At 39.3% G+C, this 25,844-nt stretch overlaps 1 protein-coding gene across 1 annotated transcript in view; it reads left to right on the top strand.

Moving 5' to 3' along the window:
• Positions 1 to 25,844, top strand: part of galnt18b (UDP-N-acetyl-alpha-D-galactosamine:polypeptide N-acetylgalactosaminyltransferase 18b) — a 95,549-nt gene that overhangs the window by 60,740 nt on the left and 8,965 nt on the right. The window contains exons 7-8 of the mRNA XM_037751686.1: positions 15,138 to 15,323; positions 21,110 to 21,247. Coding sequence (XP_037607614.1) covers positions 15,138 to 15,323; positions 21,110 to 21,247 — 324 coding nt within the window. The remainder of the gene's footprint in view (positions 1 to 15,137; positions 15,324 to 21,109; positions 21,248 to 25,844) is intronic.

The following is a 25,844-nucleotide window of genomic DNA, read 5'->3' as shown; positions in this document are numbered from 1 at the left end:
AATTTCTTTGTTTGTACTGCTTTTAAAGCACATTATTACACGGCTTTGTTGAATACTTGATTCTGATTGGTCAGTCACAACGTTCTACGGTTTGTTATTTCTTTATAACAGACCGTTGCTATGTATAACAGACCGTTACTATGGGCGCAGTTCTGATGTCGGACTCTAGAGGACCGTTTTTGTGTCAAATTATTGATTTCTTAAGTAAGTAGCCGCGTAATAAGTGGGATAATGTACAGCTAGCGGGTCATTGTTGTGAAATAAACCAAGTGTGTAGGAGAACTATAGTGGCGACCTGAAAACGCAAATGTCCTCATCTAGAACCAGTTGTTGTTAGAGGTCATTTGGAGAATAGAAGAATCAGTGTGTAGAGTGTGTTTGTACGTGGGAAGTGAGTGGTGAAGCAAGAAAGAGAGAGCGGCGGTGAATGTGTGTGAGCAAACAAGTGAGCTCTAGTGGAGCAGAAGACAGAGTTAGTTCAGCTCTGAGAATATCAGCGAGTAACGTTATCGACTCCGAGCCAAGCAGGATAAGTTAACAAAGTGGTTTGTCCGTTCTGGGCTACTGTAGAAACATGGTGGCCCGCTCCCTATGTAGATATAAACGGCTCATTCTAAGGTAAAAAAAAAAAAAAAAGACAAAGAAAAACATACTTATTAATATTATATTCCATTTCTGCCAATAGATCCCCCTAAATGCTACACGCTGTTCCTTTAAATATATTTAAAACCAGTCAAAATGACGCCCCTATTGATTGATTTATTGAAAAAAATGGAGCTGATGTTGATATAGGGATTGTCGCCACATGCAGGAGGAGGTGATATCAGAGGACAAGACGAGCTGTGGTTGCAGAGTTTTTCAAGACACCCTGTGGATGGGAGATTCAGTAGCACACATAGGTAGCACAGAGTGAATACAGAAGCTTGAACATGGATCTCCACGGAGAGGACGGATCAGATTTGACAGATCTGGTAGATGGCAAACCTGCTGCGTCAGGCTTTTGTCGCAGTGTGGGCTTTGTGCAATATTAACCCTTGTTTTCACACTTCTTCCTCAGCTTTTTGTCCAGTATCTCTGAATTCATATTTATCAGTGGACACTCTTTCTTTAGCCTTCTCCCTCTGATAACTTATTATTCATGGGTTCGTTCTACCCTGCATACAGTTATATTTATTGTATTGTGATATGAAAGTGGATATGCCTTGATTTACATATTTATCACCTCAAATAAACATCTTGCAGACGGCCACATACACTTCAAAACTCTCACAGCTCCAGGGGTAACTGGAATATTTAAGTTCAAGGACTCTTTATTGTCATGATATCTCATGGTCTTATATATACAGTTAAGTGCTAATAAAGGTTATTGTGTAGACGGAGAACTGGCTTGATTATTGCTTGAAATGTTTCACCCCAGAAGGTGTTATCTTGTGTGCAGGAAGTTGTGTATAATGTGCAAACCTGTTTGTATGTTGGTCTCAAATTCACACTTCTTTGTGCTGATGATAACACTTGTGAGGAGAAAGGAAGCTGCTTAGATTGAAAAATAAATCAAGTCCCCAGTCAGAAAGATATTTTGTTCTCAGTGGGTTTGGTTTCGCGTCAAGACACCAAAACTGGGTGTTCAGACTGCAGGCTTTTTAGATTTTGGTAATAAGCGCCTCTCAAGTTGCAACTGGTGGGATTTTCTCAGTACAGACGAGCCAAGAGATACTGTCAGTAAAGCTGCATGAATTAAATTCAATATAGTGTTATTTCTGGAGATAATCAGTCTACGGCAGCATTTTGGAAGAAAACAACACACTCCAACAGCTGTTGTTGCCTGTTGGACTTGAGATGCCATGTTATGATTTGAGCATATTTTTAATGCTAAATGCAGTACCCGTGAGGGTTTCTGGACAATATTTGGCATTGTTTTGTGTCGTCAATAAATATATACATACATTTTCATAAAGCAAGCATATTTGCCCACTCCCATGTTGATAAGAGTATTAAATACTTGAAAAATCTCCCTTTATGGTACATTTTGAACAGGTAAAAAATGTGATTAATTTTTGATTAAGCACGATTCAATATTTTAATCGATTGACAGCCCTGAATATAAATGTAAAATATCTGATCTTGAAATTTAAATCTCAGAGAATTTATTGTTCTTTTAATATATATTGTTTTAAATTTTTAATTAAGTCAATCCAAACTTGTGAAACTCGGGTTGCCCATGACTATAAAGGAGTGCAGCAAGAGTCAGATTTCTAAAGATATGACAACAAGAATGAGGCTTGTTAGGCTAAACAGTCCCTGGATAATCAGACAACACAAACAACCAATCAAGCAACTCATCGGCATCTCTTCCCTTGTTTCTAGTTAGATGGGATGCGATGGTAAGTGGTACATTAATAATTCAAGGCTATGACTCTTCACATAGCTGTCTGCATGGATTACTCCAGCCTTGTCTCCTACAAATTACATTTATATGCATTTATTCTTCATTAGAGGTTTATGTTCAAGGGCAACGTTCAGAGCCGAGAGAGGGTCAGCAAAAATATAAAGCATGGTGGATCGGCATGTAAGACATTTATCCTCAAAACTGGCAGCCTGGCTTCATCTCCCATGTCTATTTAACAATCAGTGTTGGGATTTGTTTTAGAGTGTAAGTTTATTCAATTAAAATGATATATATAGATATCTTCTCACTTACTCCTAGAGGTATTGAGCCATGCTTATAGTTTTGGTTGAATTGGTCTTGGTTTTAAGATATCTGTCTCAGAGACTTCTGCATGCCTCCAGCCCAGGAGTGAAAGTAGATTGAAGTTCTTGCTGGTACTACTAGGCTACCCTAACCTTTATCGCTTGATATTGTTCTCCTCCCACACCCAGCTTCATGCATCCCTGAACACAACCTTCAATGCCTGTATGGTGTAAAAATAAATTAGAAACAAATTATTTATTTAAATGGTGAAAGTGGTGCAGAATAATTTGTAAATGTTGACAAAAGTTTAAAAGTTTTGAGTTGTTTTTCCGAGTTAAAGGGGGCATTCACGTGAATTTTACCAATCGGGAACTCTTATTTCCGATTATTCCGACACAAATGAATGCAGCACAAATGCCCTGTCTCGCAATGTTAATTAAAGTGAAACAGCATCGCCACACATATCAACAACAAGCTGTGTTTAGGGATATTTCATACACCACATAGTTGTACCGGCAGGGATACATAGCCTACAGTAGTGCACAGATGCCGTTTCCATGGTTGCCACGCATAGCGCCTGGTTTACATTCACCCCTGCTCCACCCAAATACAGTAGAGAATTGCATTGAAACAATTATTAGAAAAAACTCACAAACGGTGTCATTTGGGGACTATGCATATCTTCACCAAATTTTAGGGGCAAATTGACTGATTGTCAAGCTATTGTCTGTTGATCTAAAGTGGTGTACAGAAGAATTGAGTAGCATCTCTAAATACTGTTGGTTTGTTGTAGGGCTAAAACTAACGATTATTTTCATTATCCATTAATCTGATGATTATTTTCTTGATTAATAGATTAGTCATTCGGTCTATAAAATGTCTGAAAAAAGTGAAAAATGCCTCTTATAAGATGCCAAATCCGAAAGTGACGTCTTCAATTTTTGTTTAGACGAATCAACAGTTCAAAACCCAACATAGAGTATTTAGATTCATATCATATAAGACAAAGTAAAGCAGCAAATCTTCAAATTTGAGCAGTTTTGCTTGAAAAATTACAAAATCAATTGTGAAAACTGTCGCAGATTTATTTTCCGTCACTCAACTAATCAAAGAATCGACTTATTGTTTTGACTCTAGTTTAGGTGTCCAGAGGGGGATCGTCTCTACAGTGAATTCAGACTGATGGCTTTCTCTATCTGCACTAAAGGGATGGCTTTAAAGCCTCTGAACACCCACACAGGTGTTTTCAGTTATTCTGGCTGACTAGACCTCTGCTCAGGTTGAAGGCGGAGCTTTGATGGGAATTTATCAGGCCACAAATCTTCATCTACCAATAACAATGATAGAGGTGTAATTTGACCCGCCCTAACAGGTTCAACAAAGCTAACAGGAGACTCAGGAAGATGTCAATGAATTACAGTCTGTACACGCCCACACAGTCCTGAGCAGAGGTCTAATGAGCCAGATTAACTGAATACACCTGTGTGGGTGTTCAGAGGCTTTTAGGCTTTTAAACATCAGACTTTACTGATGCCTTCGCAATATTTGGCATCTGGTGCAGGATAGGGAGTGATGGCACCACTGGAGTACAGCGGAGAATTGCAAAAATAATGATATAATGGTAAGAAGAGAGTTCTCAGTTGACGCCTCCGGGGTCTGAGAGGTGAAGCCAATGCTGAAGTGTCTTAAACCTGCATTCTTTCTAACAGCCAGCAGGGGGCGACTCCTCTGGTTGCAAAAACAAGTCTGATTGTATAGAAGTCTATGAGAAAATGAGCCTATTTCACATTTGATTTATTACCTCAGTAAAACATTGAAACCATGAGTTTATGTTCTCAATCGCTAGTTTCAAGTCTTCTTCAATACAGCATGATGTTCATTTAGTAAATTATGGTCCCATTTAGAGTCAAATAAACCATAAAGCAGGGGATGCTTTAGGGCGTGGCTATTGTGATTGACAGGTCGCTACCACGGTGTTGTCCGGTCTAGGAGTTGTCCACAGCTTTAACCCTTTCACAGTGCGTTTTCAGTTCATGAAAGTTGATTTACTACGTCCACTTCTTATACAGTCTATGGTTGACGCACATGCTGCATCAGTGAGTGAGTGGATTTTAAAACTTATTTTGCAGTTGAATGACTGTTTTATCTCTGTGGTTTAATTAATGACCACAGTGAGCGTGACGGACGCTGGCCCCCTGCTTTTCAACATCTAATCAAGCCTGTAGAATAACTTTCTCATCAATGTCATCATTTATTAGAACTGTGTCCATTTTATTGCCTACTGTCCAACAGTATAGATATAAATAACAGGATGTTAGATATTAGCTCTTAGTAAGTCAGCTCTTAATGAAATGTACTGCGCGCACAGAGTGCTAAGACCAAAGAGAAGATGCACATACACTGTATAGTTACAGCTAAAACAAGGGCAGCAAAGCTAGACAGGAATAAATAAACAAAATCGTGTAGTTATTATATACATCCATCCATTCATCCATTATCTGTAACCGATTATCCCATTCGAGGTCGCGGATGAATCCGATCCCAGCTGACATTGGGCAAAGGCGGGGTACACCCTAGACAGGTCGCCAGACCATCACAGGGCTTATGCACAGACATGTAGGAGTAAATATACTGTATATATATAAACAACAAATAGACAACATACAATGTCTACAGGTCAAAATGCTACTGTACACTGTGTATACAGGGTCAGAAAACGGGAGTGTAATAAATATGTTATGGGTAATGTGATAAGGTACTTTATGTACATACAGTAGTATATGGTGTTTATACTGTATATATACACACACACACACGTCTATATTCAGCCTGTTTAGTTTTACATTTCAGAATAAGGGATAATATGTAAATGTTAATTTGTATATTAAACTGCAATACATATAATTTGTAACATTTGTTATTGCAGGTATTGTTTTCAAACATCAAATGTCCAATTTAACTGTTTGTGAGACTAATGGGGAAAGAAATGTTTCCATTTCAATAGTCGATTAAAATATTTAATCACGATTAATCGCAAATTAATCGCACATTTTTATCTGTTCAAAATGTACCTTAAAGGGAGATTTGTTAAAGATTTAATACTCTTATAAACATGGGAGTGGGCAAATAGCTTGCTTTAGGCAAATGTATGTATATATTTATTATTGGAAATCAATTAACACAAAACAATGACAGATATTGTCCAGAAACCCTCACAGGTACTGCATTTAGCATAATAAATACGCTCAAATCATAACATGGCAAACTGCAGCCCAATAGGCAACAACAGCTGTCAGTGTGTCAGTGTGCTGACTTGACTATGACTTACCCCAAACTGCATGTGATTATCATAAAGTGGGCATGTCTGTAAAGGGGAGACTCGTGGGTACCCATGGAACCCATTTTCATTCACATATCTGGAGGTCAGAGGTCAAGGGACCCCTTTGAAAATGGCCATGACAGTTTTTCCTCACCAAAATTTAGCACAAGTTTGGAGCGTTATTTAGCCTCTAGTATGCCATGGTTGAGAAACTGAGCCTGCTACAGCCTAAAAATCGCAAGTTGCGTTGAAACGTTAAAGAAATTAGTTGCATTAAAATGAATTTGCATTAAATCTGACGTCGTAGTTCTTATGTCCGGTTATTTTGGAGTCGAGTGCTGTCTTGCACATAGTAGCCTTGCTGGATATTAACACTGTAGGAAGTTGAATGTTTAGTTAGACTTATGGTTTATTGATTATTGTAGATCTCTTGGACCAGATTGCTGTTACAACTTTTATTCAAACATGAGGCAAATATGTAAAATTGGCAGCGCATAAAGGGAAATGACTCAGATGAGGATTTGGTCGCAGATGTTGTCAAGTTAGAGAAACACATCTTTCATGCTAGAAATACATCACTTGTACCATCTCAACTGTGTGTATCAGAGGCTGAAGGACAGAAGTGGAGATGTAATGTGTCTTTCTTCCTCTACAAGTTAATTTAGGTTTGTCTGTAAATGGTTCAGCATTTCTGCTGAGAGGATGGGGAATGCATTCGTCCTTTTCAGACGGCAGACGGAGCGAGTTGATGCTCATACAGTGGAAACTCTATGCCAATTGTCTGCACTACTTCAATGTGCTCTGGGCAGCAAAAGAGGAAGCTCAGCTTTACCTTAAAAGCAAGTCTGTGCTTTGATGTGAAGGGTTTTATCATCACAAAATACTGAGGAAATGTGAAATGAATGCAGTGGGAAATATTAGGGTGTTTTTAAAAAGCCAGATAGGGCTTCTGGGGGGGACGGGAGTGGGAGGTGAAAGCAGATAGCTTCAGATACACTGACAGGTATGAAATGAAATAAGAAAAATACCTAAAGCAGCAGAAATCACAGGTGCAAAAAGTTCCTGAGGTTCTGCTCATCCTGGCGGGAGACTATAGAAGTATGTGTTTCCTTTTCTGTTCTTTTCATCCTTCCATCATCTGACAATTATCATCAAAAAGGTAGGGCCACATTTCTACATCAGGATGCTTGTAACATCCTTGCTACACATGTTTCATACTAAATTACCGAAGGATTTAGTCATATATGCTTTTTAGACTCCAGATTGGTAGCCATTTTTCATTAGATATCTGTATTTAATCTCTATTTTACATTTTCTCCTCCCAAAGATACTGACCTGGTTTTACATGTAGTGACTGAGCAGAAAAAACCTGAACCTCTCCTTTGTCCTTTTCGTTGCGGTATCCTGCTAAATATTCTATTCAGAGGAAGATGCTGTGCTTCTATCATATCCTTACATCTCGTGGGATTCAAATGTCTCTCAGCTTTTATTAAGGAGCATGATGTTTATCGTGAAAATGCACCCTACCGCATCACATCCCTACCTCCAGCTTGCAGTGATGACTCATGGCGTGACTGATGCATGAACTCACGGTTCTCCAGATCTCAGCCCGCCCAGCTTGAAACGAGACCATATCGTCTTTTCTGAATCCTCTGGTGTCTGGAGTTTGTTCAGCAGACTGATTGAGATGCAGCATCCCATAGCGCTCGCACAGAGAAGGACTGGAAACTAAAGTTATGCTTTACCTCTCTTACAATTCATTGCATAAAGGGACTGTAAAATACTTTTCAGGGATGCATTTGTGAGAGTAGCTCAGTAATAACAAGTTAAGGTAATAATGAGATAACATCACGTACTGGGCAGGTAATAATCAGACAAAATTGTAAGGGCTTAATTTCTGTAATAAGGTAATAATGGGCAGAAATATCCCAAGGTAATAATGAAGTTTCTTATTAATATTGTGGTAATGAGGGGTAACAATTCGATCCCTTAATTACTGTTGCTACGCCTGTCAAACGTAACATTCTCGCATGCAGCATTATGCAGTTCACAAAGATAAAAGTGGAAAATGTACCACTCAAAATTAGTCTGATTTTACACAGAAGCAAACACAGGTGCTTCTCTTATCTAGCTGACAGCCATCAACTTTATCAGCTGAAATGACGACTTCATCAGCTTTAGACAGCTCGCTAGTTTTCAGCTTGTTTTAAAACAGCCGTAAAACATTTACTTTCTTCATCTTTATTTATTCAGAGGAGGTTCACTGAGAGCAATGCTGTCTTTTTCAGTAACGGCCTGATCTGTAGGGCGGCTGTAGCTCAGTGGGTTGAGCGGGTCGTCCTTTATCCACAATCCCGGCTCCTATACTGTCTGCATGTCAAAGTGTCCTTGAGCGAGACACTGAACCTCAAGTTGCTCCCCAGGCGCTCCGCAGCAGCCCACTGCTCCTAAATGCTTAGGATCAGTTAAATAAAAATGCAGAGGTCAATGCAGGTTTGAATGCATTTAACATAAATGTCAGTATATGGGTGCTCTACAGTAGTAGCGTCGGCCGATCTGACCACAGAGATGCGAGAGATGGCTGGCTTGACCGCACGTTACCTGGCTGTGAACGATTTCAAAATCGTAAAAAAAAAATAAAATGGCGATACATAGGTGAATCAATTTTTTTTTCCCACCCCTAAAATTAACCCAATAATGGCTTCTATCCAACTGCAGTATAGTGGTACTTATTGGGGGGAAAAAAATCATGTATAATTAAAATTTGTATAGTTCGGTGTTCGTCGTTTCAGTCGCAACCGCTGCAGCTTCCTCGCCACCATTTTTACAAGTTTGAAATAGGTTGGTGGACCCTCCCTTTCCGCTATGTAGCATAGATGGCGACCGTTCAGGGTGAGAAATGTCCACACTCAACATTTTGATTGTTTAGAGTTCAACATCCGAGTACTTAGAGTGCACTGCATTTTCACATACTTCTCATTGTGAACGCATTCATGCACTCAAGATAACAAGTGGAAGTACGCAAATTGAGACACAGCAAAGGTTACTACTGTAGGTAGTGAGATAGTTTGTTAGCCGGGTATGCAAATGTTTGCTGCTTACACAATTCATTTCTATCAATTTGGCTGTTGTGTTTCAGCTTTGGTGAGCAAACAGTGGCTCTTACCACACAGCCTCATGCGCATCGCTTCAACATGTAGAGAAATCCAAAGCTTCACATACCTGCTGTGCCTAGTTACGGTTGCTAAGCAATGATTTCACAATCATAGTCTCTCCATAATAATCAAGCATAGTGATAATTAGGTATTGTAAAATGTGCAAATACACGGCTTCTGTTGGAAATAGCCAGAGAGGAGCTTTGTGTTTATCCAGTAGAACAATACTGAGGACAAAAGTCTCGTGCTGCAGGAGTGGCTCGAGACATTTTCTAAACGCCTTGATCTTTTTTTTGGCTGTGAACATTCTTGGAATCTGTTGCAACTGACACGACGTAAAGCTGTTGCTGTTCTTAGTGAAGAAGCAAAAACACAAACATGTTACAGCCGCCTTTCAAGCCTGCAGGGGGTGAGCGTTTGACAGTCTAAAGATAGATGTGTGTGCAGCGAACCATCCACAAACTAGAGGATGCAAAAAGTTCATGAAATTATTAAGAAGATTGACAAGCTAATCATTATGTAGTGTATTGAGTATTTTCTGTAATTCTTTTATTTGACATATTACTGCACCATAAAACTGCATCATTATTATGCTTCATGTCCTCAAAGATTCTGCAAACTCCCATCAAAACCCACTTTAAGCCAGTGTAGATGCTCTGCGTGGTAACTGGCACCACCGTAGACAGAAATAATGAATAAAGCACTTCCACTCACATTACATTTACATTAAAGGTATTTAGCTCCTGCAAAGCAAATTATGATGAGGGCAGCAGTAAAAATTAGCTTAGGCACAGGCGGATGGTGCCATGATAATAGATCTAAGCAAACACTGCTGTAATGCGATACCTCTTCTATGCCAGAAAAGTTAGACACAAAGAAATTAGAGGAAGAGCAGCTAGATCAGATCCAGACAGGAGCATATTTGCAGGAGGATGTGGCACGAAAAGGGGTGTGATACGAGTGGGAGCAGGGGACGTGAGGCATTTCTTGAGGAGATGAGCTTTTAAGTTTACAAGGGAAGGGAGTGGTTGTGCTGCTGTCCTGACTGAGATTGTTCTGTGGAGTCGGGGAGGCTGGGTGGAGTGAGGACCTGACTTCTAATAACACAAAGTAGACCAAAAGTGGTGGAGTGGTGGAGTGGTGATTGGATTTGTTTGCACTGCAGTGGGTGACGTATACTCCTAAATGACGTGGACCAAGTGTCAGAAGTTTTGTTAACCTAATTTGCTATTTTGCAACTTTCTGACGGTATTGGAGGTGGAGCGTCTCATCCAAGATCATGCCACTATCTTGGAGCAAAGTGTTTTTGAGCCATGCTTTCCGCTTTCAGCAGCAGATTGTCTGAGTCGGGCATGCAAATTAGATGGGGTGCACTATCCACAGTATAAAAGTGTTGTTTTGAATGGAATAACAATACAGCCCTCCGTAGTAATGGAAGACTTCTGCTGTATGTTGACAGTAATGACCCATTCCTTGTGATTCATTTGGGGAAAAAGGCAGCAGACAATTAGCGGTTAACTGCAGGGGAGCGTCACGCAGGCATAAATTCTGAGGCATTTGTTTCATCCTCAGAAAAGGAAAGTTTACGCTGAAGAATGGAGGGACAATTATTTGGGGGGCCGAGGTTGCATACGAGCTGTAATTGACTGAGGCTTTTAGAAAAGTGATGGCACAATTGTTCGATGTTTCACTGCACTATTTTCAGCTTCAACAAATCTTCAAAGTGGTGTGTTTAGTTGGGTTCGGACTGGACTGCAACTGATCATTTCCGTTATTAGTATCCAAGCTGGCAGCACCGCTCTAACAATGGCAAGGTGGGTCAGTCCACCACTTTAGTCCAGACTCCATTCATGTTCCCTCTCAGGATGAATTGTAATAACATTATCAGGTAAAAAAAAATGTCTCATTAAGACCAAAATATCTGCAAAACTAATGACATTCCCATTAGCCTCAGCTTTACTTTGTTGGGTGCTAATTAGCAAATAACCTGCAAAACTAAAGCTACGTTCCAAACCACATACTTTTTCTTTTTACTTTTGGTATATACTGCAGCTGTCCTTACAAAGTATGTACTGTTGCATGCAGTATGCATACAATTGGGACACACTACATAACATTGTGCCTTGAACTTTGACCATCTTGCTCATATATACGCTGTGCAGAGGATTGTGGGTCAGAATAGCCAGAAAAGCATGCTAGAGGGAGAGAGGAGGATGATGGCTAAGCTGTCTCCCACCCCATGCAGGACACCATCTCAGCACTGGAGAGCTCCTTCAGCGACAGGCTGCTCCACCGAAAGTGTGTGAAGGAGCGCTATCGCAGGTCCTTCCTTCCTGCAGCTGTCAGACTCCACAACCAGCACTGCTCCCAGTAGACCACATACACACCAAAAAACTGACAGCAGAACTGCACTTTACTGTACACCAACTGTCTATCAGTACTACTCAGGTGTAATTCATACTGTGCAATATCATTTTCCACTTGTGCAATTTTGTTAATAGTCTGTTTATTGTCAATACTGTATATACTGCTCCTTTTTTTATACTTCCTTCTATTTAAATGGTTCATATTTTGTTACACTTTGTTTAGCTCTTTTTTTTACTGTGTTAGCTGATGCATCTTGTTTTTTGCACTATCCCCTTTGCTGCTGTACACCGCAAATGTCCCCACTGCGGGACTAATAAAGGAATATCTTATCGTATCTTATCTTAGCTTGTATTCTGCAAAATGCGACATCCTGGTACTTTTGTGCATACTGCGTTTGACATACTAAATCTTTTTCTGTCATACTAAACAGTATGGTAGTATGGAACGCACAGTAAGATGGTGAACATGGCAAACATTAGCATACCTGCTGATCATTTGTATGTTAGCTTTGTCATTGTGAGCATATTAGCATGCTGATGTTGACCCACCGTCCGAACCTCAAAGACATTCAGTTTGTAATAATATAAAACGGAAAGCCAGCAATATTTTAGGCCTTTCCGCTTGGAAAATTACTCGTATTGTTAATCATCAAAATACTTGATGTTTGATATTCTGTTAATTGACTAATGCCCACGAGTCCCGACGATACAATATTACCACGATACTTAAGTCATGATATGGTCTTATTGCGATTTTAAACATTTTGTTATATGCAATATTGCGATATTACCTTTTTTCAACTGCAAATTATACAGTTTGTCAACATGTTTGTTTTATCTAATAAGATACAGTTTTCATTCTGTTCATCTCAGAGTTTTCATTCATATATCTTGAGGTCAGAGGTCAAGGGACCCCTTTGAAAATGGCCATGCCAGTTTTTCCTCGCCAAAATGTGGCATAATTTCAGAGCATTAATAAGTAACGAGCTAGCATGACTTTCTTGGTACCAATGAATTCCTTAGGTTTTCTAGTTTGATATGATAACAGTATCTTCACTCTAGACAGAGCCAACTACAACCTCTGAAAGACGGTCTGTGTATCGATACAATATTCCCATGCGAAATACTGCCATGCTATGCTGTATCGATTATTTTTCCCACCCCTATTCGTTACTGGTTGGATCTATGTGCTGATCTGTGTGTTAGCATGGCTGGACTTTGAGTTTCTCTGTTGTAATTGCTGTAACATATTTTTCATGTTAAAATGATGTCACTGATCTGCTTTTGGAAACGGAACACATGTAAGAACATCAGTCGGTAATCTGCAGTTTCAGCGTGACGCCAGGACATCACTGCAGCTGCCACAACAAACCAATTTCTCTTTGAATTTAAATACCACATAAACCTTAAATTCACTATTACTTACAGAATATCTACTTGGACTGAGATGACAAGCTCTATGCTTTGTCCGTCTTAAAAATAGGGAAATAAATTATACAAGATGCTTCACAGTCTGAGTTGCTATATTGATTGATTTTAATCAATGGCCTCCCAGAGAAATCTCACTGTGGAAATACTGCACATGTTCAGCCTCGTCCTGCCGCCTGTTAACCACTCAGCCCCTTGAACAAGGGTTTGTGTTTGTGTGTGTGTAAATACGTAGCGTGTATGATCATTATGTACATAATGCTCAACTAATTACCAGCTGTGTATTCTAATTATGGGACCTCCAACAGGGTCAGGGTTTACCGCAGCAAAGGAAATTGAAAAACACCTTTTGAATTTTTTTTAATCAATAAAATAGTTAATAAAAAGACTGAAAAGGCAACTTCCTCTTGAATAACCATCAGTGACAACACACCAACAGGTTATGACCACATCTGCTTGACAGCCCGTTCAGAGCGTGTCCTGTCCTGTCATTAGTGTCCCGATCACATCCACAGTTTATGTCACATCATCCTTAATGATGCTCATCTGCACCGAACACTGTTTATGCTCTTTGGCAGCTGTTTTTTTGATGGAAATGACACATTTTACTTGGATGTCAGCTGCGCTATTAGATCCGCACATAACAACACAGTGGGAGGATTTCAACTTTATTCTTACTAACACGCCGGGTGTCCTGGACTAATGTTAAGCTCAGCACATTTAAGTGGTTTCTGAGGATCCTCGACAGACTCTGGTGGTGACATCTCCCTTGATGACCCCCATACAAATGTGAACATATAAACAGAGGAGGACATCTTCATTGCTTCTGCTGACTGAGTCTTTGAATTGCTTTGCGATACCATTCAAATTCTTCAGATACTAATCAGCAGCATTGTACGCTTTAATTCATTTCCTAATTCAGTTCCCTCCAAGCTTTGATTCTCGTATAGTTCTCATCAACGTTTTTTAACTCTTTAATCCACATAATTTTTGATGTATCAATGTTAAAAGATAACAAAATAAATTGAAACGTTAATAACTGATATGGGCAATTATGGCTTTTACACATGGATCAATTACATAAATAACCATAACAAACACATTTAATGCTGGATTTGAAATGTATGATGGAAAGTATGGAAATTATGGGATTAAGTGTGTGAGCAGTGGATGTAAAAAATGCGCTATACAAAAAAAAACACTGTTTTCTTTGTTCTTTGCAGTTTATACAAAGATTTAAGTGATCTGAGAACATAATATGAAAACACATATGATGCTGCAAAACTATTATAGAATGTGTCATCACATGCACACAAAATATATTTTTCCCTTTAGTGTTCATGGAGGAGTCTTTTATTGTCACCATTTGCTGGATAGAAGTATCACAGTGGAGAAAAGTTTGCAGAGATCCCTGCACCAGGGTCTGCAGCCTCCCAGAGGTCTTCATTAGATGAGGAGTTAGTGCCACTGGCTTTCAGTCATCAACGACTCTGGCTGCTCCTCCTGGGCACTGGGACATTAGCGTCTCCCACAATGGGGACTCCCTCCTCGCAGTCAAGGATACAATAGGCTTCAGAGGTGATGATGGAGGGCCTCTGCTTGTTGGCCAAAACGTGCTTTCAGCAGCCTAGAAGTGATGCCATCCTGGCCCGCTGCACTGACTGTGTGGAGGTCGTCCCAATGGCTCTCCAGCCTCAGTCTGTTGTTAAGTCTACTGGTAGAATCAGAACAAAGATACTTGCTTTAAAAAGTAGAACAAGAGAGACAAAATAAATGTATATTGACTGATGAGAAAAATAGAAGAGTGGAAAATAATGAGACTTCATGGCTCTACAAAGAAAAAAAATAACATTTTTCATCAAGTCAGGAATTAAATTGTGTTTATTCAATGGCAGCACAAGGAGATAGGCTTTGCTGGAACTTTTTACTTTCTGAAATCAACTTCAAACATTATTCCAGTGCTCCACAGAAGGCCTATTGTCTAGCTAGCATGAACATCAGGTGCAACAGCATCACAGCAACATCTGTGCAACCTTTGGTGCAGCTGTGGTTTAGACTTGAAGGCTGTATGTGTGTGTATTGTGACTTTTTGATTTCCTAAAGCAGATTCATTGTTAAGCCGTTACCGTGGATGAATGACAATTTTCTCTTTTCTTTGTATTCTTAATGTTTGAATCCAGGTGTGGCAGTGTGGCGGCAGTGTCGAGGTCCTTCCTTGTGCTCGCATCGCCCACATAGAGCGTGCTCACAAACCCTACACCGACGATCTGACGTCTCATGTGCGGCGAAACGCCCTCAGAGTTGCAGAAGTTTGGATGGATGAGTTTAAAAGCCACGTCTACATGGCCTGGAATATTCCCGTAGAGGTGAGTTCATCGTGTTGTTTTTCTAACAGATCATACGTATTAAGTTTGATGAGTTACAACGATAGGATACTATCACAACATTTTATTCACTGTCACATTGGTGTCACAATACAGGCAATTACAAGTACAACGAAATGCAGTTTTGCATCTAACCAGAGTGCAAACTAGTAGAGTCAATATATACAAATGAGGATATATTGGCGTTCTCAATTACGGGGTTCTACGGTTATTTCTTTAAAGCAGACCGTTGCTATGTATAACAGACCGTTGCTATGGACGAAGTTCTGAAGTCGGACTCTGGAGGACACTTTTCGTGTCAAATTATTGATCTCTTAAGTAAGTAGCCGTGTAATAAGCAGGATGATGTTCAGCTAGCGGGTCATTGTTGTGAAATAAACCCCTTCAGGGTGATGCATCATCCTGTCAGAGTATTATCCCTTATGTAGTCACCTACAGTACAAAGGTGTCATTAGTTTAGTTCGTATTTATTCTAAATTTGTGACTTTAGTTGTGTTTATTTTTAACACAAACAAATCTGATGACATTTTGAATAATACAAAGAAACACAGTACCATTTGCTGCACAACCATTCAGTAGTTCAACTTTTATTCTATCACTTTGAGGGACTCTTGTGTATAATCAGCAGCTCATTTGGATTCACCATTTTTTTTACATAAATGTTTTTGGCGTTTGGCCTTTACTAGATGGGTTACAGCAGATATGCTGACAGGAAACGGAGAGAGACGTTGAAGTTATGTGGCATGCGTCTTAAACACTTGGCCACTAACAGAGTCCAACAGTATTTGTCATTTTCTATCTTAACTGTATCTTAACTTCATATTGATGGAAGAATATTCTGAGCTGCACTTGTTACTAAAGGACCTTTTTTTACTGCAGTGTCTTCTGGGAGTAGGACATATTTTAGTTTATTACATTAAACCAATCTGTTCCAAGATTCAACAAGTATGGTTATTTTTTGTTGACAAGTGGTCAAAACCATAGACTGTATATAAGAAGTGGACGTAGTCAGCATGACGTCACCCATTGGTTTGTGGACTGCCGCTTTGAAGCCTCTAGTTCGGAATTTTGGCCATCTCCATCTTGGTTTTTGGCCGTCGCTATATTGGTTCTGAATAACACATTTTCAGGCGACCAAAAAGGTTATTATTAACTTTCATGAACTGAAAACACACTGTGAAAGGGTTAAAGTTGTAAGACGAAAACATGGACAACTCCCAGACCAGACAACGCTGTGGTAGCGACCTGTCAATCACAAGGTAGCCCCGCCCTAAAGCATACCCTGCATTATGGTCTATTTGACTCTAAATGGGACCATAATTTACTAAATGAACATCATGCTGTATTGAAGAAGACTTGAAACTAACGACTGAGACCATAAACTCATGTTTACAATGTTCACTGAGGTAATAAATCAAGTGAGAAGTAGGGTCATTTTCAGTCGCCCCTTGCTTTCTATTAAAAAGAATGCAAGTTTAAGGCACTTCTGCATTGGCTTCACTTTTCAGACTCGGAGGTCGCCCACTGGTCAAAACGGAAAAACAAAAGTCTTAATCTGTGTAGCTGAAAAGGAAATATACCCCAAAATGATGCAAAACAGTTTTTCATAAAGCAGAAATCCATCATAAGCTATCCGTCATCATGAAGTTCTTTCATCTTCACAGTTTTATAGACAGCTGAGGTGAAACCGTGTTTGCTGAACTGCATGAACTCAAAACCTATTTATCACAATCCTCAGTATGTACATGTGTCCCATTTTTCAAATGTCAGATGTCAGCCATAAACTGGCTACAGCCTTAATAGACAGAAAGCAGAGCGGGTTCTTTTTTGTTACCTATACGCAGGATTCGCCGTTGCAGCCTTTTTCGTCATAATCCAAAGGCAGCATTCATGCAGAAGTCCAAGTCAGATGGGGAGAAATGATGCACAAACCCACAAATATGAATACAGATGATGATACCATCATAAATCTACTGCACCAACAGGCAGCTCTGTTCTGCAGCCACCTAATCTAAATGTCACAGGGTGGAGTGTCATCTGTTATCAGCTGCACTCCTCCCATCGCAGATGTTTAGTTGAATCAGACCCCCGACACCTCCAGAAGGCTCAAATGAAATTATTTCTTGCTACTTACAGATTGGCCTGAATTAAATACGTGCCACAGAATAAATAAATGCTAAATATGATTCAGTGAAATGGTCTAAATGGAGACACTAGCAGTTAGAAAAAGACGACAATTACATTTTAAAAGATGATTAAAGGAACTATCTGGATTACAGCTGCGACTTGGGAGCAAAATAATTAATAATACAGAAAGTACAGAGAAAAAGAAGATGTACATAATTAATTTTATTCTATTATGCAACAGTTTATTCCCTTGGATGTCTTTATTTGAGGCTTTGTTGTGTTATTTGACATATTGAATAAAGACATCTGTAGTGTCAACAGCTCAAAGTACAAAATGTCTCAAAGTTTGCATGAATCTAACTGATACTAAACGTATATGCTGCACACTGCCTTGTGTTTTATATTTCTGCGTTTTCAGAAGATACTGATTTTCATTTGATCTTGAACTGGATTCGGTGCATTAAAGTAAATAACCGCACTATGTCTTATGTTAAATGTAGCATCCCTCAAAGGCGAAGTCAAATGTTTGCTCACTGAAGCTTTTTTCCTCCTCCTGCATAATCTGTTTGAATATGTAAATCCACGTTATGAATAGATGAACATCTGCAGGCAATTCATTCAGTCAATAATGAGGCGTTTAACAGAGTCTGTACTCAAGAAGCATGAAATTCAGCCCCAGCTTTAGCCCCCCGAATTAACTACACAGCTAAATTGTCAGTGTTAATTTACCTCTGAGAGTGTAAAAGTCAACACAGCACCAATGTTCATGTGAAGTCCCTCTGAGTTCACTTTTTGATGTTTTTGAGTACCAGAAAGACACGTCAGCAACATTTACACCCACTTCAGCTTTTGAGTTATTAAAGAGAGGCATCAGTGATGTTGATGATGATACAGCGGGCAACAGATGGTAACATGCAGTGGTGGGAGAAGTACTCAGATCCTTAACTTAGGTAAAAGTACCAATAAATACTGCATTTAAATTCCTACTTAAGTAAAAGTACATTAGCAGTTAAATGTGCTTAAAGTATGAAAAGTAAAAGTACTCATTCTGCATAAAATGTGCCCCTATGACTGATACTGTGTATTATTATATATGACGTTATTCGATTGTTCTGGTGCATCAGTGTGTAAGAATCATTTTACTGCTGCCGCTGCTCGAGGTGGAGCTAGTTCATCTACTTTAGATACAGTTTGGAAGTTTCAAAGAAATAGAATGAGAGTAGAACGGACATTGAACTGTTTGCCGTGGTCATTTGACGAGTTGCAATGTTTTTAAATGGAAAGTGCTTTTAGTTTTGTATGATGCAATGTTTATTCTCTGTACCCCTGTCTGAATTTTAACTCTTGATGCCAGAACTCTTCTATGGATTTTCCTGCTCAGAGACTTGCTGATGAAATTTAGCTATCCAGCTAAGTCAGGGACAAACGATGACTTTCCATTGTCAGTGGGGCCGTAAAATATGTCACACTCACTAGACGAGATTTATATGAAACTACTGAATCAACGCCTTTAAAATAAATCAAAGACCACCTGACAAAGAATTTGAAAACCACTGGTCCAAATCCAAAACAGATTAAATGCTACACGCAACCCGCTGCAGTACTATTAAAGAGATGGGGCCGATTTGATCCGTTATCGATATCGGGTTCCGATACTGACGTAATTCATGTATCGGATATCTGACTGAGGTTACTGATCCACATACCGATCCATATAAATATGTCATTTTGTCATTGTATTCCTCTTTGAAATTATCTTATTACTTTTGAACTCATGTATAGAAATCTACTAGTAGTTTTGCTGTGCACTCAAGTTTGTTCAAGTTTTCCAAACATTAAAGGAGTTGCCATGGCAATTTGCACTTCTACACCTGTTTGCATGTTAAGCCTACTTAACCTACAGTTCAAATAAATTGCTTTGGAATACATTTAAATTTAATGCAAAATTGCAATGCAATGATATCTGATATCGGTATTATATTGCTATCAGCAGATATCCGAATTCAGGTATCCGAATCAGATTGGAACTGTAAAAAGTGGATTGGTGCATCTCTAGTACTATACTCTATATGCTCGGCACGTACGAGAGGTGTCCGCACAGAACATATAGGTGCAGAGCCGCAGGAGTATAAATGAGTAATTAGGCAGCTTTTTCCTTGTCTGTCTCTTTTTGATGCTCATCATGTAGCCTGGGCCTATAATCACATTCATAATAATAAATATCTGTGTGTCCTGGTGTGTTAATGAGCCATTTCCTCTCTAGCAGCAGGGCAACAGAGATTGTGCACAAAAGAAGCCTCACCATGCTTCGTATTACTCCACTGCTTGTTTGGTCGTTACTGCAAAACGATGTCGGACTCTGGCGGACCGCTTTTGTGTAAAATTATTGATTTCTTAAGTAAGTAGCCGTGTAATAAGCAGGATAATGTACAGCTAGCGGGTCATTGTTGTGAAAGAATTCCCTTCAGGGGGATGAGAGAACCGTACTGTGGGGGTTTCTTTCACAACAATGACCGGCTCGCTGTACATTATCCCTTACGTAGCCCGCTACAACGGTCACAGTTCTTTGCAGTGGCAACGGTACACATAAAAATGGCCACTGCTCTGACCATTCTGCTATGTTGATTTGAATGGAAATGTCTGTTCTACTCTCATTCTATTTCTTTGGGTAGTTTAGTCCAGGGGTTTCCAAACTACACTAGGGGTTCGGCCCCTCACAAGATAAATCTGAGGAGTTGTGAGATGATAGATGGGAGAAGAAAGAAGAAAAAATAAAGTCCTGAGATACACAAATCTGTAATATGTTTTTGCTCTTGTATCATTTTTAGGGCTGCAACTAACGATTATTTTCATTGTCAATTATTTTCTCAATTAATCGATTAGTTGTTTGGTCTATAAAATGTCAGAAAAAATTGTGAAAATGTCGAACTCTGTTTCCCAGAGCCCAAGATTGCGTACTCAAATGTCTTGTTTTCCACAACTCAAAGATATTTAGTTTACTGTCATAGAGGAGTAAAAAAAACAGAAAATATTCACATTTAAGAAGCTGGAATCAGAGAATTTTTACTTTTTTTCTTAAAAAATTACTCAAACTGATTAATCAATTATCAAAATATTAATTTAATAGGTGACAACTAATCAACTAATCGTTGCAGCTTTTATAATTTTTACCTCTTTGGGCTTCAAACAGTTATGTAAATGAAACCATGTGAAACGTTTAGAGGGGAAAAACACTGCTTAATCTTGTCAATGTATTTATTCTATAAGCTTATATGCATGTTTTTCTATGTACAGTCTTACTCTGAAAAGTAACCAGTAACTACAGTCATCAAAGTAAAGTACAAGTACCTCAAAACACCTCACAATTAAGTGTAGTACTTGAGTAGATGTACTCTATTACTGCCCTGACTGTGGCTGTGTGATGTTGCAGCTGGAAATAGTTCAGTAGCTGTCCTCTAGTCAGAACAGGAAAAAATCAAAACCCCACAGAAGCTTTTCAAATACACTACAAATGGCTGCACAATGCTCCTCAATGGCACATTATCTGATTTGCTTCTCCACAAGCTACAGTTAATCAATGTTATGCCTTGTGTGCATCTGTGTGCTTCTCTCTGTGTGTGTGTGTGTTTGCATGAACCCAGGACTCAGGGATTGACATCGGCGATATCTCTGAGAGGAAGGCTCTGCGGAAGAGGCTGCAGTGTAAAACCTTCCGATGGTACCTGGTCAACATCTACCCTGAGATGAGGATGTACAGCGACACCATCGCATACGGAGTGGTAAGCCGCCTCCCTCTTCATCCCAAATGCAATTCAGCGTCTGCAAAAGCCAAAACGAGTGTGAACCGTGCCTGAGCAAATCATTTTAATCCCTTGTGTTGGGATACGGATGGCTGCCGTCAGGAGCACAAACAGTTCACAAAGACGAGGTTTGCTGCAGCAACTTTGACTCTTTCCTTCTCACTTCAGAAGTTACAGAAAAATCATTTTCTGTTAGATTAATGTTCATTAGATACGTGGATGGATCAGTTGAAGCTTACTTTAAATATAGATGTAGTATTTCCCACTTGAGGGCATTGCAGCAGAATTTTATTAGCAAGACAAGCCAGAAAAAGTGAGAGCCAACAGCGCTGGCAGTGTTTCTATTTGCCCGTTCCTAGTTGTTCTCAAACAGCTTTATTTCCACGGTCCTCCCACCTCACATCACCGTGGTTCACCCTAACACTCTGTGACACACAGACCGCAGTATTATGCTTTCTATGTTGTATGGATGATTTTTCCTTATTACAAACTGACAAATGGTGGATGGATATAGCGAGGAAATAGGCCGACCTCATTACTTTAGTTTCTCCGAGTCAGTTGACCTCATTATTCTATATTTGCGACATGCATCTGAGGGCGCGTCACTCGCGGTTGGTTCGAGGAGCCGTTACATGCCATGCCTCTTGTGCATGGATGAAAATTATTTTTGTTGGCAAAAATGTTGACATTTCCAAAGAATGTGTTTGAGGTCTAATTTATTCATTTCTGCCTCCTCCTCCTGATCTGAACATGTGGGTGAAGCTAGGCGCAGGTGGAGGCCAATTGTCCTCTACAGAGGGCTTCTACGCAGTATGGAAAAATATGGAATTTGATTTTTAGTAATTTCCAGGTCTGGATAAGTATAGAAAAAAGAAAAGAGATTATGGAGAAACATTTGCGTATCCAGGCTATTGCCTCTATTCTGCTTTCTAAAAATATAAAATTCTGAATTTCTAAAAATAAATAGATCATACAAGCACCACTGTGTGCAGGCTGGTCTCATACACCGGTCGTAGCTATACCTATGAAAAGTAATGCTCTGTAATTCATATGTAATTCATGTAATTGTGAGCCAGGAAATATAAAGAGCGACAATCGCCGCGTAGGAAGGAGGTCGGGGTGGATTGGTGGGTCAAAAAACACCGGGCTTTCACCCAGGAGACCGGCGTTTGTGTCCCGTGTGAAACAGAAGTCAATGTTGATTTATTTGTCACGTAACTTCCGTACTTAAGTTACGCCACTTCCAAAGTTATTTTAACCCAAACCACAAACCTAGTATTAGTAGTTTTGTTGCCTAAACCTAACCAACATGATTTCTGTGAAGACGTGTTGATCGTGTTGCTGGACATTTATAAGAAAATGCATGAAAAAAGAGGAATAACTTTTTGTAAGATATCATATGAACCGTTTTATGAGAGTACTTTGCTGTGTGAGAGAGCGCGGGCCAGAGCGAGCTTGAGGTCGTCGAAAGCAAGGCAAGAAGTAGGCTATGGCGTGCAACTGAACACTTACTCCTACGCAGAGCTGCCTCTTGACCTGTACGTCACAGCCTGCAAAACAACCCTGCCCCAAGTGCAAAGATGTTTGACAGCGGAATGTCATCCAACTTTCTGTGTAGGGCTGTGGACTGAACGGCCACAATGGGTATGCAAGAGCAAAAGCATTGTTGTCTTGTCACAACAGACTCTGCACCCAGAGTCATGAAGTCACAAAGTCAAATATGGTCTGTTTTTTCAGACCATATTTGGACAACCGAGAAGTCTGGAAATTTGAGTGGATATGGAAAATGTATAGGAACCTTTTCTACAGCTCTATATCGCTCCATATTCGCTGAGCCACGCCCACGTTAGAGCAGTACAATCAAATCTGAAGGATATTACGTCTCACTCAGACACGTGTCACATTACAGAAGCTAAAAATTCCGCTCTTATGTTTCACTTTAAGATAATGTCCCAGCTGGTGTCACTGTTATACTGACATATTTTTCCACTGGTAGACCTGAGCAGTTGCATGTGCTTTCTGTGGATCTGCTGATTATCAGATAGAAGTAGACATCTCCTGAGCCAACGGGGAGCTGCATCCTCCCCTAGCTGTGTTCTTCTGATCTCCCATCTTTACCTAATTCACTCTCCCACACAAACCACCCTCCCTGGAGCTCCCTGCGGAGCACTTTGTATCTCTCAATCAGGCGGACCTTTGTCATGATGCGCATGAATAACCCTCTGGGCCCTCAAAGTCTGAGTCATGTTCATCAAGCATAACGCTTCTGATTTACATTTTTATAAAGCAAAAATGAAACTAAGAGGATTCAGTGTATGATTCACGTTTTAGATGTTGCAACCCGCTCAGGCTTCCTCTGTATTTTATGTAAATATCCTTTAATATTTATATTCTCTTTATATGCATCTCAGAGAATGTGCCAGGCTGATGCTGGGATTAGATGGTCACTGTGGGATATAAAGATCTTTCTCTTTTCTCTTTTTTGTTTTTTTTAACGCCTGTCGAAACTCACACAGCGGTTCGTATTATACTTTACGAAAAGTTATTTCTCATTTTTCGAGCAGTTTTCCTACGAATGTCCAGCAACACGTGAGACACCTGTCAATTTCCGCTGCAGTCTTTACAAAATAAATTTCTTGTCTTGTCTTCACAGGAAATAACTTGGTTAGGTTTAGGCAACAAAACTAATTAGTTAGGTTTAGGAAAAGATAGACTTGGTTAGGTTTAGTAAACAAAACAACTTAGTTTGGTTTAGGAAAGAAAACTACATATTTAGGTTTAGGAAAAGATCGACTTGGTCAGGTTTAGGCAACAAAACTACTTAGTTAGCTTTAGGAAAGAATGCTACTTAGTCAGGTTTAGGAAAAGATCGACTGGGTTAGGTTTAGGCAACAAAACTACTTGGTTAGGTTTAGTAAACACAACTACCAAGTTAGGTTTAGGAAAAGATCAACTTGGTTAGCTTTAGGCAACAAAACCTCTACTACTAGGTTTACGAAAAGATCGTGGTTTGCGTTAAAATAACTCCAGATGTGGCGTAACTTAAGTACGGAAGTTATGTGACAAATAAATCAACGTTGACTTCTGGTTTCACACGGGGTACAAACACCGGTCTCCTGGGCGAAAGTCTGGTGTTTTTTGACCCATCGATCGACACCAACCTCCTCACTACGCTGCATTTGTCGCTCGTCGCTTTATACATCCTGGTCCACAGTTAAGTGGATTACATACAAATTAATTTTGTGGGATAAATACGAATCACAGTGCATTACTTTTCATAGGTATAGCTATGAAGCTGAATGGAACAGCTTGCACAATCATGTGGATACATTTCCATATCAACAGTGAGCACCGCAGCAGGCAGCGCTTAATGTTTGTATAATAGTTTCCCCTGTAGAGGAAATAACGTACTGCAGAGTTGAAGAGAGCAGGTGGTAGATGCAGCTTCCTCGCTCTCACTGTGTTTTGGCAGTGTGACTTTATCTGTGGACTGGACACCACACAGGATTTATCTGTTACCATTATTCATAGTCCAGCGCACAGCATTTAATTCGCCTTACCAAACATTTTCAGCTGTTTCTCTTTCATCAGGAGGATGTCTGAGGTTGTTTTCAGTTTCCTATTAAAATACACAGTCCATTAATCATTAATGTGACTTATAGATCACCATCAATACGAAGCATACAAGATATTATCAGCATTTTTTAATCACAAAATACTATTGAGACAAATATAAATGACCAATACAAAATATATAATTACAAACATCTTTTCATGATTATATTTAGCAATTTTGATCTTAACCCATCAATGGGTAAAAAAGTTGAATATCTATTTTTCGATTCAAAGCAACAAATTCTTTCAACCTCACTAACTTTTCAAAACACAGTATAATCTATTTTATCTATTAGAATTTATGAATAACTTATAACTAATAACTAATTTAAAAGTCTATCTTAAAGCTTCTGAAAACTTGGCTTTAATCTTAAAACATTACATATTTATAAATAATAAGCAGCAAGAAAAGTTAAAAAAGAAAAAACTTTTTTAGGTATTATTTAGTAAGAGCTAACAAATAAAAAACTCAGTTAATCTGCTTCGTCAGGACTGTGTTGGTGTGTCTATTGTGTGAAGCAGTTAATAAAAAATATGAAAAATAGTGTGTTCATGTACGACCTCATCATTTATAGTATGAGGCTGATAAAATAGGTTTTCAAGGCCTTTAACACATTTAAACCGTCTAATTGTTCTCAGAAAATCCTGTTTTGAGAGCAAATATAATCCAGCAGCAATAGGATCCTTTGAAAGAAGCCTTCCTTTTGTTTGAATAAAGTGCACAGGTGTTTTCATTGTGATGGACTTGAATTGAAGCTCACACTGCTCGGCACCTGACTATGACTAATATCTGTGTTAGTTTGTGCAAACAAGCCCTGTCATATTACTGATTTTAAACCGAAACAATTCATATATTTTGTTTCTTTGTGCGTTTGTAACCATTGAAATAAAATAGGAGTAGAGGGGACATTGAACTGTTTGTTGTGGTAATTTGACTAGTAAAAAAGAAAATGTCGATTGT

This window comes from Sebastes umbrosus, chromosome 2 (genome assembly GCF_015220745.1).
Source record: "Sebastes umbrosus isolate fSebUmb1 chromosome 2, fSebUmb1.pri, whole genome shotgun sequence".
NCBI classification, from domain to species: domain Eukaryota; kingdom Metazoa; phylum Chordata; class Actinopteri; order Perciformes; family Sebastidae; genus Sebastes; species Sebastes umbrosus.
The sequence above is the reverse complement of the archived record's forward strand: the minus strand, read 5'-3'. Positions and strand labels throughout refer to the sequence as shown.